This window comes from Nyctereutes procyonoides, unplaced genomic scaffold (assembly GCF_905146905.1).
Source record: "Nyctereutes procyonoides isolate TBG_1078 unplaced genomic scaffold, NYPRO_anot_genome, whole genome shotgun sequence".
NCBI classification, from domain to species: Eukaryota; Metazoa; Chordata; class Mammalia; order Carnivora; family Canidae; genus Nyctereutes; species Nyctereutes procyonoides.
The window spans coordinates 5388428-5402863 of record NW_026575126.1 but is presented as its reverse complement, the minus strand read 5'-3'; the positions used below and the strand labels follow the sequence as shown (position 1 = coordinate 5402863).

General features: G+C 33.1%; 1 protein-coding gene across 1 annotated transcript in view; it reads left to right on the top strand.

Moving 5' to 3' along the window:
- LRRIQ3 (leucine rich repeats and IQ motif containing 3) overlaps nt 1–14436 on the top strand; it is a 188941-nt gene that overhangs the window by 125146 nt on the left and 49359 nt on the right. Inside the window, exon 6 of the mRNA XM_055341019.1 lies at nt 6479–6608. Within this exon, the coding sequence (XP_055196994.1) occupies nt 6479–6608 (130 nt within the window). The remainder of the gene's footprint in view (nt 1–6478; nt 6609–14436) is intronic.

Here is a 14436-nt window from a genome sequence, read left to right as displayed (position 1 = left end):
CTGGAGGGACTCATCGTAAACTGCAGGCATTTCTTTATATTTCAGTTGTTGTTTAATGAAATACAAGGATTTTGGCAATACCTCTTCTAATAGTTTATGAACCTAAAATAAACCTGTTTGTATCTTCCAAAGTTTTGGTGACTACAGTTTTGATCCTTTTATTCAGCCACAGAAATAGTGGACCTTATGTAAATAGTAAACTCTGGACCATGGCTGAAATATTTCCAATAAGAGAGTAGGGCTGAGGTTGTTAAAGAAGCTGTGCTGAATACTCTGAAGTGAGACAGACTGAGATTTGTGCTGGGGCTAAGGAACTTTGGGGCTGGCCACCCAGATCCGTGATTGCACTTACTGAGTCTGTCTGTCTGTCTGTCTGTCTCTCTCTCTCTCTCCCCTGCAGTCCTTAGCACACATATGTAGCATTCAGGAGGAAGGAGCATAATTATCCTGCATTTGAAACAGCCATTTTAGTCCTCAGGATTGTAATAAAAGCTTATATGAAGGAACATTTACTAATGCTCTAAAGTCCCAAATGAGTTTACTCCCAGTTGCAGGCAGCTGAAACCTCAGTTTTAGAAAATATTACCCAAGTAATTGTTACTGAATCAATTTGATAGTTTATCAATATGTATATATAAAGCATATTTAAGTTGATTATAATATGCTTTACTTAGAAACATAATTGTGTATATAGTTAATCTGTTAATTTATTGAGGGGTGCATGTGTATATGTGTGCATGTGTGATAAATATAACCCCTTCTTCAGATTCTAAACACTAATTTAAAGCACAGGCCCTCTAAACTGGTGGATTTGTTTAAGGTGTTTAGGGTAAAGAAGAGCAACATAAACATTAGTAAAATATTGGCAGTCCCTATCTCTTCCTTTTTCTCTTTAGATAAATGTGGGCATTGTTAAATACACATAGAAACATAGACTCTTGAGCATGTGTGTTACTAGTAAGGAACAGCTGTTGGGTTTTTTGTTTTGTTTTGTTTTGTTTTGTTTTGTTTTTTGTTTGTTTTTCCTTAGAAAATTCTCTTTGTTGTCCATCATTAAATTTTATATTACCATATGAACTTGTCTCGTCTGGTGATTACTTAAACAGTCTTAACTTATATTGCTAATATCATTTCAGAATGGTTAGATATACTAATTAAAATATCATAATCAATTAACACATGAGGTTTAATAAAGTGCAGATTTTTATTAGGAATGTATTTAGCATTAAGGATCTCAATTCTCTCTCTCCCTCTCTGTCTCTTTCTCTCTCTTTCTGTAGATATCCTCAGTTTCAGCTTAATCAAATCATATTAATTAGAAACAAAGTTTTTCTCACTTCAGATGTCTTTATCTTGCTTTTTATGTTTTCCACATCTACATAGAATATTAGATTATGAAATATTTCCTTAAATTATGAAATATTTTGAGAAGTCTAGAATTTAAATATTCACAAAATAACTTTGTACTGGTATCTAACATGGTGCCATGGATATAGTTGGCACTCAATACATATTTGTTGAATAAACTAATCAAATTTCTCAATCCTTTTTTGTTATTTGTGAGTTGATACTGCAACAGAGGGTGAAGAATCCAATCAAAGTGGTGCAGGGATACCGAGATAAGTAAACCACAGACCCCGTCCTCAGAGAGAATAATTTCTTCTAGGGGTGAGAAATGTACTTAACTATGATATAAGGTAGAGTGCAATAAATGCTTTGAAAGTTATAAGCAAAATAATATTTGTAGAGGTATACACTTTTAAAAATGTGGTCTTTAGGTGAACCAGATATGGAATTATTCTTAATTATTGCTATATAATACATTGGCTATTAGTGTAATCAATATATTAGTTAAAAATAGGACTTTGAGTAGAATTGCATTGTCATGTAAATAATAATTAAGGAAATAAATTTTTGGAATATTTTTAAAGAAACGTAAATCTGTATACCGTGAAATTTTTTATGTCCTTTATTTACTTTACCTAATACCGATTAATGTTAATGAACTAGCCCTCTCTTCTCTCAACTTGAAATTATACCCTATTCTAAAATCTTTATGGAAGTTTGCAGCATCTTTTTTACTGGGTTTGACAAGCAAGTATCCACAGCAATGGAGCGGACAAGAGTGGGCTTCAGTAATTTATACATTGGCACCTCTAATCTTGGTAATAATGGACCTCAGACCTTAAGCATTCTTCAGCTGAGGGAGCATACCTTTCTATTATGCCTTTTTCCCCATGTGTTCTTTAAATGGATATTTGCAGCAAAATATAATATTCAGTCACCTTCATTTCCCATGGCTACTTTTTGTATAGAAGAGAAATGTCACACTTCTTTCTATATCTACTATGTGTCCTGTATTTGTTTATCTGGGTCATCTTTTGTGAATTCTCTTCCTCATGTATCCAGAGTATTATCATTTCTAGGCTTCTTTGTTAAGATAAAGTAAGAATGGGAGCAAGTATAAGATAGTAGAAGTTTTTCAAAAAAAAACAGTTAAACCTGCCAGTTGCTTCTAGGGGAATATCTTAAGTATTTTTTCTCACAAAACTTTATTTTAAATCATTCCCCTTTCTCTATGTTTTTTTTTTCTTCTGTTAACCAGCACTTGGTCTTAAAAGCAGAGTTCAAGTGGTGCCTGCCATACGTGCATGTGCATCTCTGTATATTAGCCTCTCTTATGTTGAAGGAATTGTGTGCCAAATTGTTGTAGCCAAACACTAGAGGTAAAGTTTTCATTCAGATAGAAAAGAGCAACTTTTTTAGTTTGGGTTTTAGCATATTCCTAAAGTTATTCCTTTGAGTATTATATGGAAAACCTAAGATTTGGATTAGCACTTCTAAAGATGTAGGAAAGAGAACAAAAACAACAGAAACCAGGTGGTAAGATGCCAAAGGACCAGTGACTTCATTGTGATTCTCAAAAGGTTTGAGATTACCCTTGAAATGGAGCCTATTTAGAATGACCATATATAGTGTAGACAAAGCAAATCTTTGATCAATTATAGTATAACTGGTATAGGAATACATAGATAATATAACAATGAGTCTTGGTTAACAATCTATTTTGTTTAAAGGCTTATAATTTCCTTTAAAGTTAAAGGGCTCTGATTTGCATAATACATAATGTGAAAACAAAACTATAGTCCAACTGTAATATTTATTTCTATTGCACTTCATCTGTTTAATTGATTGCTCCAGTCAATTGATAATATTTAAAATTTCTGTCTTGTGTTAACTGATTTTGTTTTTTTCCACCTCACCTAAAAATGTCATAAACATTTCCTTTATATTATTAAATAATTAGTATAGATACTGATCATGATAGAGCTAAGAACAAGTCTGCTTATGACATTAGAGATCCCACTTCAAGTTGCATCATTTTATTAATCCTTACTCTTTTTCATATGATGACTCAACATCTCTGATCTCCATCTAATCTTGTTGTCTTTCAGAGTTGTGGAACCATTTATCTGAACATATCACTGAAATGCAGATTATCATATCCAGGTTGTTTGGACCTGAATTAATTTTGACCCTCTTAAAAATGAAATTATATCTAATGTATTCACTTGTCAACTCACACTGCTCCCTAGTGATTATTCCTCTTTTAAGTGCTAACAAACATCCTTAAAACTATTTTCTAAAATTCTTGAGGACCAGTGTTAGGCTTACAGGGCGTAAGGTACAATTAATAGAATATACTTTCTGTTTTTGAAAACAAGGTATTTATTAGATTATCCCCAGTCTTCTGATAACTTTTCCTTCTCCATGATTTTGAATATTTTTGATTTTGAATAGTAAGTGGGCACATCCTTTCTTTCCCTTATTATACTGTGTACACAGAGAAGTCCAGTTTCTTTACCTTGGTAGCTCCTGTAAGCCTCAGTTCACTTAGGGCTTTCGATGCTCATCTTCTTAGATTTGTTTCACTGTCTGTCACATATGCAAACTTTGTCATGGATTCTTTTATAAAAGCCAAGGAAGGGTAAGTTATTTTAAATGATGAAAAGCAATGGCATGTGGATATTAGGAAAAGGATAAGTGGAAAAACTAAAGACAATGTATTTTTGAAGGAAACTAACTAGCTATGCATTTAATTTTTAAATAGAATAAAAATATTAAAATTTTCAAGATATAATTTTTAAATTTTATGATTCTAATAATTTTATTTGTGCTAGAGATTGAATACTCAGACTTGACAGATATACATTTATTTTGCACATTTCTTTTATTCATTCAGGGGAAGACAAAGGGATTTGTATTAGTAGAAACAGATTGCTCAACATATCCTTACATTCTGAAGGGTCTATTTCTATGGTTGAAATAGAATTCGGGGTTATTTTAATGTATAATGAATTTCATTGTTAGTAGAGAAAGACAGCAGTTATAAAAATAGACCAAAATTTATAGAAGCAAGAAACACAAGAATGATGATGCAGAGGACTACTTGAAGAGGACTGATGGAGGAATTTAAGGTTTAAAAAGCAGTTAGAATTGGCTGTTACATGTTTGATTGCAAAACAGTGGTCTATATTACTTTTATAATACTTTGTTAAATAGAAAGAATTAGCCCAAATGAAAATAGAAGCAACATTACTTGAAATAATGTTATATTTAGATATAACATTGATATGTGATAATGTGTTTATATAATTATTCTTGACAAACTTAGGAAAATCTTAATATAAGGAGAATATATAAGCTCAGAAGTAACTGCTTATTTGTCTTTCTAGCAAAAACTAATATTTTTGTAATGTGAAGACTGGAAGGAAATAATGTGTAAGAGTTGACTAGTGGATTATTAGTGAAGAATAGTAACAGATTCATTCGGGACCACATAACACCTACCACCTATCATGAGCATTAAAAAATCCTTGCACAATGAGTCATTACATAAAAACAAATTGTTTTCAATAAATTAGAAAAAAATCACATAAAATTTAAAAGATAGAAATTCAAGGATATTAAGTTAAAAATATCTGTTCTGTACAGTATTGGAATTGGGTAGAGACACAAGGCACCAGTGTCTCTCCTAAATTGTAGGATCAAAGAGGTTTGGGCAAGTGGGCAGGTCAAGGTAGGGGAAATATGGCGATAAGTTTTTTACTTCAAAATTCTATCTGCTGTTATATATTAGAGTTTATGTGACTCTTCTCTTGGATGAAGGCAGTGCTATTTACCAAAACCAGAAATAACTTATAATATATTTGGAGGAAAGACAGGACTTAAATTCTATGGAGTATGAGATGTCTGTGAGATTTTCCTGGGTGAAAACATAGCTCATAGTAATTAATGAGTGCTATGTAAAAAGTAGGAATACTATCTGAAGATACATATTTGTGAGTCTTCAGAATTTAGGCCACTGGCATTCATCAAAGAAGCATAATATCCTGGGAACATTTCTCAGAATACAAATGTATATCCCCTCCTCAAATTCTGATTTTTTTCTCTGTGGCAGACTGTGGTTGCCTACCAATATCTGTCCCTTTCTTCTTTCTTGGTGAGAAACCTCAAATTTTACTCCGGGAGAAAAGTACCTACAAGAAAGGTTGCATTGCTTACCCTCTCCGTTCTCACCACCGTGAGTAGCCATGAAGATGTAAACAGAAGTTATTGGAAGGACCTCTGGGAACATACCTTAAGATACACAGCCCAGCCTGTACCTTTGCCATTTTCCCCTTTTCCTCCATCTCGGTGACTGAAACACGGACATGGTGTGTAGAGCTCTGCGAGCTATCTTTACTCACGAGTAACCTGTGAAGATAGACGCCTTGGAGGGTAAGAGAGAGGTGATAAATTTTGAAAGAGCCTGAGTTCCTGATGGCCTGGTGGATCCTCTGAACCAGTGGTGAAGACACAGACAGATAACACAGTATTAATTATTCAGATATTTCCAGCCAATTTACAGACATTGTATAGCTTACATCTGATAGTGCCCCCAACTCTCCATGAAGCTCCTTTGAATATTCTACTTGTTATTCCTTCCATACATATCAGATCCACTTGTATTTTTAAGACTTGTGATCATTCTGGTCCCATTTCTCTTTCTTTCTATGTTCCTATCATTTTAGTATTCTGTGAAATAGTATCGTCTTGCAGTTCCTTAACCTAAATCTTTCTTCAGGCTTTCTGGGCAACACCATCTTGCTTCTCTTCCCCACTGGTTTTTGGCTTGCTTGTTTGTTTAGTTTTGTCATGGAACCTTCCTGACAAGCCCCTTTTTCCCTTCGAGCATGGTCCAAAGTATATCATTGACTCTTTTTTTTTATATCATTAACTCTTAATAGAAAGACAATTATCAAAATTATCCAGTGCAGCTCTTTTCATCTTTTCCTAAATCTGCCTAATCTCAAAGATTTTTTTTAATAAAATCAACCATGGTACTGTATAATAAATGTGAGAGTTCTTTGAGAATTCTAAAACATATAGAACAGACGTTATCATGGTTGTCATTGCTTTTATTTTGTTTCCACAGAGTTTATATTCTCCTGTTGATTTAAAAAATCCTAGAGAGCAGAGAAAACATGTTTCCTCTATTATCTATGAATTAAAAACACAAGATATTGGTATAAAATCAAAAAAGTCAAGACATCTCATTCAAAAAGGTTAGTTATATGGATTTTTAAATTATATGTATGAATATATTTTGATGAAGAGTAAATTCATTAAAAATGGGGCATGTAGGGCAGCCCAGGTGGCTCAGCAGTTCAGCGCCACCTTCAGCCCTGGGTGTGATCCTGGAGACCCGGGGTCGAGTCCCACGTCTGACTCCCTGCATGGAGCCTGCTTCTCCCTCTGCCTGTGTCTCTGTCTCTCTCTCTCTCTCTGTCTCTCTCTCTCTCTGTGTCTCTCATGAATAAATAAACAAAATCTTAAAAAAAATTGGGCATGTTAATTTTGAATTACAAATATAAGATTCCATGAAATATATGTTGAAACTTCTAGATAAAATATCCATATCTCATTTAATATTTTATAAATGTAAATATTCAGAAAGTTGTTTCATGGATATCAACTGAATTTTCAGTATTAGGCAATTAAGAGAAATAGCTGTTAGCAGCATATTGAATTGATAGCTTTGTTGCTGTATAGCTGTGTCAGCATGGTTCCTCTTTAAGGAAATCTGTCAAGTATCAGATTGATTAATATTAATAATTTCAATTAAATGATATTAAATTTCCTTCAGGCTTTGAACATAATTTTTTTGTCAATAAAAATACATTTTATCCTATGTTAATAAGATTTTGGTTATCAAATGTGTACTTTTTTTCTGTTGTTTATGCAGAACTTTTTGATAAAATTTTATGTACGGCCAATGGCATTCTTTGCCTCTGCCTTTCACAGAAGAATCATAATCATTTTTATAAAATTATTTGAAATAATTGTCAGTTTTTAATACCTTTTAAAATTCTTGTGATAAAACCACTTAAATGAGACCTACCCTTTTAACAGACTTTTTAAACATGTAATACAATAATTTTAACCATAGTCACAATGTTGCACAGCAGATCTCTAGAACACTTTTTATCTTGTATGACTGAAACTTTATACCTATTGAATATCTCCTCATTTCTCTCTTGCTCTGACCTTTTAATTCTTAATATTCACATCTTTCTCTTTTTAAAAACTCAGTGGTGTCTTTATCCCCTTTTGTTTTCTTTGTGTATCTTTGTCTCTGCCGGTTCCTTATTTGTCAGTGCCTTTGTTATTTCATCAGTTACCTATAAGTTTTATATACTGTACATATTTTATAAAGCTCTACATTGTTATTTAAAAATAATTTTATTTATATCCAGTTATTTAACTCCTAGAGTTATAAACAAAAATGAAATGATGGAAAAATAGTAGTTCCAAGCATCATATCTGTATACTTAGTCTTCCTGATACCCCAACACCTATCACTTAATAATTTTAGCTAACTCTTCTGTGTTTTACATTTCAAATAACATGCTTATTCTGCTGAACTTTCTTTTTTTAGTTTTAGATATTATTTACAAATATCCACTATAAAAGATGAAGATTTAATTTTCTTATAAATCCTCCATAATAAACCCAACATATACATCCCCTCCTCTATTCCCCCCTTAGAATTAGATCATCACTATTTGGGGGTTAATTAATATTTACTATTTTAATTATTATGGTTGTGTTATTAATATTAATTATTATGACATATTACTCACGGCTGAACCAAACAATGTATTAGGATATGTTTGCTTATTTACACCATTTTTTTGAAAACTTGTTTGAAAATCTCATATCATTCAAACCACCATCGTCCCTAAGCACCCACACATTTTTTTTTTGTTTTTTTTTTTGTTTTGTTTTGTTTTTTCCATGATATTTCTGCTTGAGCCTATTTGCTGATTTAATCAGGACTGCTTACTCTCTAAACCTACTCTTACATCATCCATTTTGGTGTACATCTCTTAAGCTGGGATCCTGCGAATTCCTTTGTCTCCATGCTAGTACTCTGTATCTTGGTCTTTCTTGGTTTATTTTCTTATTTTAATACAGTGCCTTCTCTGTTAGTGTACTGAGAAATTATATATAGGAGGTACATTTGTTAAAACCTTGAAAGCCTACATAAGTCATTATGCTACACCTATATTTGGTTGATGATTTGATTACGTAGAGCTTTGAGAAATTTTTCAGAATTACTTTATCATCTCCTAACTTCCACTGTTTCCTTTGAGTCCATTGCCATTTAGTTCTCAATCTGATGTATATGAATGTCTATTTATTGTTTTTCCCTTCTGACTGGAGACTTTTAGCATTTTCTTTTTATACCAGGTGTTCTGCAATTTCATAGTGATTTATCTCATAAATATTTGTTTGCTTGCTTGGCCAGATTATTTTTCTATTTAATTTATCATAGTTTTTCAATCTGAAAATTTATATACATCAGTTCTGGGTATTTCTCTCATATATTTTTGGTGATATATATAACATAAAACTTAACTATCTTAAGCATTTTAAACTGTACATTAAGTACGTTTACATTGTGCAACCATCATGACCATCCATCTGAGGAACCTTTCCATCTTCCTTCTTCAATTGAAACTATGTGCCCATTACACACTACCTCCCATTCCTCACCCATCCCCTACCTCTGAAACCACTATTCCACTTCTGCATCTAGAATTTGATTACTCTAGATATCTCATATAAGTGTAATCATATGATATTTATCCTTTTGTGACTGGTTTATTTTATTTAGCATAATGTCTTTAAAGTTGATTTATGTGGAATCATGTCACATTATTTTTTTCCTTTTGAAGGTTAAATAATAAATATTCCATTATAACCTTTGAACAGTATAGGCTTGAACTCTACAGGATCACTTATACAGATTTGCTTTTTATAAATATTAGTACTGTAAATATATCTTTTCTTATGATTTTCTTAATTTTTTTCTAGCTTACTTTATTGTAAGAATATACTATATAATACATATAACATACAAAACATATGTTAATTGACTGTTTATGTTATCAGTAAGACTTTTGGTCTTTGAAAAGCTATTAGTAGTTAGGTTTTTGGTGATCCAAAAGTTTCCATGGAGTTCAACTGTTTGGGGGGATGGTGCCCCTAATCCCTGCATTGTACAAGGGTCAACTGTGTTTTGCTTATCCTTTCATCTGTCAATTGACACTTGGATTTCTTCCATATTTTAGCTATTGTGAATAATGTTGCTATGAACAGGGGTGTACAGATAACTCTTTGAGACCCTGCTTTTTGTTGTTTTGAGTATATGGCCAGAGTGGAATTGCTGGATCATATGATATTTTAATGTTTTAAAGAACCATCATACTGTTTGCTACAGCAGATGTACCATTCTACATTCCCAGCAACTGTGTATGAAGTCTCTAATTTTTTCACATCCTACACTTGTTCTTTTCTCTTCTTTTCCTTCTTTTTTTTTCTTATGGTAACCATCCTAATGGATGTGAGGCCATATCTCATTGTGCTTTTGTTTTGCATTTCCTTAATGATTAGTGATGCTGAGCACCTTTTCATGTGCTTATTGGCCATGTGTATACCCTCTTTGTAGAAATGTTTATTCAAGTCATTTGTTGTCTGTTTTCTAAGTATACTGTTAGCTTTTTTGTTGCTATTGAATTGCAGGATTTCTTTACATATTCTAGATATCAATCTCTTATCAGTGTATGATTTGCAAATATTCTCCTATTCTATGGAAAATTTAAAAAAATTCCATTTTACTTATTTAATAGTACTCTGTGATGCACAAAAGTTTTTGATCCATAAAAGTATACTATTGCAAAGTAAGAGAGTCCAACTTTACCTTTTTGCACATGGAATTCCATTTTCTGAGCATGACTTTTTTGTTGTTTTTTATTTTTTAAGACAGAGAGAGAGAGGGCACAAGTCTGGGGGCCAGAGGATCAGACGGAGAGGGAGAGAGAAAGCTTAAGCAGGCTTCTTGCCCAGTGCAGAGCCAGATGCGAGGCTCAGTCTCACAATCCTGAGGTCATCACCTGAGCCAAAACCAAGAATCGTATGCCTAACCTACTCAGCCACCCAGGCATCCTCAAGCATCATTTGGTGAAAAGACTGTCCTTTCCCTATTGAGTCATATTGTTATCCATTTTGAAAATCATTTGATCCTATATACAAGCATTTACTTCTGAGCTTCTATTCTATTCCATTGACTGTCTTTCTATCAGAACCACACTGTTGTGATTCTATAGTTTTGTAGTAAGTTTCAAAATGATGAGGTGTGACAACTACAATTTTCTTCTTCTTTTTCAGGATTGTTTTAGCTCTTTGGGGTCCCTTGAAATTTTATATGAATTTAGGGTGGATTTTTCTATTTCTGCTAAAATACTATTCGGATTTTGATAAGGAGTACATTGAATTTGTAGATTACTACAAATTGAGTAGTAGTTTAGTTATACTAAGGCTTCCGGTCCACAAACATAGGTTGTTTTTCCATGTTTTTTGTGTCATCTTTACTTTCTTTCAGCAACATATTGTAGGTTTCAGTGTACAAGTCTTTCATCCTAGACAATGTTCTATGTGCACATGAGAAAAATATATATTCTGCTGTTGTTTGTAGTATTTTATATATGTCTATTAGGTCCAGTTTGTTTAAAATGTTGTTTAAGTCCTCTGCTTACTTTGATCTCTTGTTCTATCTGATGTTGAAAGTGAGGTATTGAAGTCTCCTACTATTACTGTAGAGATGTTTATTTCCGATTCAAACTGTAAATGGTTGTATTATTTATTTTGTTCCTCTGATGCTTGGTAGGTGTGTGTTTATAATTATTATATCTTCTTAGTGAATTGACCTTTTTATTGTATAGTGCCCTTATTTGTCTCTAGTCAAGGTCTTTTTGTTTAAATGCTAATCTCTTCTAAAATATAACTTTACAGAAACATCTAGAATAATGTTTGGCCAGATATCTGGGTACCATGGTTTAACTATGTTACCATATAAAATTAATTATTACAGAGATATACTAAATATAGAATTCTCAGTCGATAGTTTTTTGTTTTAATTTTAGTACTTTAAATATATCCTCCTACTGCCTCCTAGGCATGCAGAGTTTCTGCTGATATATCTGCTAATTATTGAAAATCCTTTGTATTTAAGGAATCACTTTTCTCTTGTAGCTTTCAAGATTCTTTTTACGTGTTTGTCTTTTGGTTATGTCTCCCATTATGGGTCTCATTTTGCTTATCCTCCTTGACATTTATAGAACTTCTCTGATTTGTAAATGCATGTGTTTCCATAAATTTGGGAGGTTCTGCTATTATTTCTTCAAATAACATATCTATTCCTTACTCTTTTTGCCTTCTGGTATCCCTATAATGCATATTTTGAACCATTTGGCAGTATCCCATAAATTCCTTATTCCTGTTCATTTTTCTTCATTTGCTTTTATCTTGTTCTGTAGACTTTATTATTTCAAGAGATGTCTTTAATTTTGCTATTTTTCCATTTTTTTACATCTACTGTTGAACTGCTAGTGAATTTTTCAATTCAGTGATTTTATTTTTCTGCTCCAAAATTTCTGTTTAATTTTTCTTAATAATTTCTATCTCTTTATTGATATTCTTATTTTGTTTGTATATTATTTCCTTTCATTATACCTATGTTTTCTTTTGTCTTTTTGAGCATATTTAAAACTGTTGTTTTAAATTTTTTTGTCTAACATGAAAAAAATATTCAACATCACTAATCATCAAGGAAATGAAATTCAAAACCACAATGAGATAACACTTCACACCTGTTAGAATGACTAACATCAACAACACAATGAACAACAAAATGTTAGTTAGGATATGGAGAAAAAGGAACCCTCATGCACTGTTGGTAGAAATACAAACTGGTGCAGCCACTGTAGAAAAGAGTATGGAAGTTCCTCAAAAAATTAAAGATAGAACTATCATATGATCTAATAATTCCACTACTGGGCATTTACCCAAAGAATATGAAAGCACTAATTTTAATATATGTACCCCTATATTTATTGCAGCATTATTTCCAATAACCAAATTATGGAAGCAGCCCAATTGTCCATTGAGAGATAAAATGGATAAAGGAGATATGTACATATATGCACATACATACATACAGTGGAACATTACTTAGCCATCAAAAAGAATGACATCTTGCCATTTCCAATAACATGGATGGAACTAGAGAGAATAATGTCAAGCAAAATAAGTCAGAGAAAGGGTTATATCATTTGATTTCACTCATTTGTGGAATTTAAGAAACAAAACACAAGAGCAAATTTTAAAAAGAGAGAGAAACCAAAAAAACAAACTCTTATCTATAGAGAACAAACTGATGGTTAACAGCAGAGAGGTGGGTAGGAGGATGGATGGAATAGATGAAGGGGATTAATAATACTTATTTTGGGACACCTGGGTAGCATAGTTGATTAAAGTATCCAACATTTAGTTTCAGCTCAGATCTTGATCTCAGAGTTGTGAGAGAGAGTCCTGCATCAGGCTCAGTGCTCAGTATGGAGTCTGATTAAATATTAATATTAATATTAAATATAATTCTCCCCTTCTGCCCCTCCCCCTTCTCTCTGTCACTCTCTCTAAAATAAATAAGTAAATTGTTAAAAAAAAATAAGAGTACTTATCTTGATGAGCTCTAAGTAATGTATAAAATTGTTGAATCCCTATATTGTACACCTGAAACTAATATAACACTGTATGCTAACTCTACTGGAATTAAAATAAAATTTATAAGTAATAAGTAAAATTTTTATCTAGTAATTCTGATATGTGTTTTCAGGGACAGTTACTGTGGATTTATTTTGTTTCTTTAAATGGACCTTGCTTCCCTATTTTTCCCCTGTTTTCTGATTGTTGAAAATTAGGCATTTGTAAAATAGCTACTTCTTTCAATATTTGCTGATCTCATGGAAGACTTTCACTATTTAGCAAACCCCTAAGTCTTGAGTCAACTCAGGGTAAAGGCTTAAGATCTTCAAAGGTCTTTTCTGGGCAGGCATACTGTCTCGGTCAGTGTGTGTATGGTTTTCCTTTGTTTTGATTTTCCCCAAGTTCCTTTAAATCTCTTAATTTCTCAGAGTTTCTCCCTGGATTCATTTTGGGGACATAAATTTTGTTTTGCATTTCTCTACTTTCTTCTCCCTGCCTGAGCCTGTGTGTCCATGTGGGTGATGGAGGGTTGGAAGGCTGTATGATTTTTTTTTTTGGGGGGGGGGCTGTATGATTTTTAAGGGCTCGGCCAGTCTGCAGTTCTGACACTGCCTTATGGAGGTGGTGCTCTGTACCTGAAGGGTGACTTGCTCCAGGAAAAGCACTGGTGCAGCACCTCTTTTCTTTCCCTTCTGAAATATCTGGCTTACAAACTCTTTCTTCTTGGCAAAGGTGTGGAGTGGGGTCAGAGGCAGATTCCTGCCCCCAAATGGGCTCTTTGGTATCCCCCTCTACTCCTACTGCCCCATGCCCTGACCTCTTCTGGTTGTACATTTTATTTTGAAGGAATTTTTTTTTTCTTTTTTGAAAAAAAAAAAAAAAAAACCAAAAAACTATTTTCTCCTAGGACTCTGTGGATCTGCAATTCCCCTGCAGTTTTATGTATCATTACTGCCTTCAGTCGATTTCAGCCTGATACCTATGTTGCCATTCCTCTCCTGAGGATTTGAGTCAGGTGAGAAACAAACCAGTCCTCTAGGCAGTCCAGACACAGGCTAGAACATTCCAAACAAGTTTTATTCTGCTCTTTCAATCCTAAGGGAGAAAAATGAAAAGTGGGCTGCTTCTTCCTGACTGTGCTACATCACACTGAGGAGAGGGGAGGAAAGGGCAAGTAAAAATGTCACAAATGTCTTACTGTTTTGAACATGACTTTTCCTTGGTTGGGGTTTACCTAGTTATTGTAAATCTTTGATTCATTTCTAGAGCTCATTTGAAGTTATG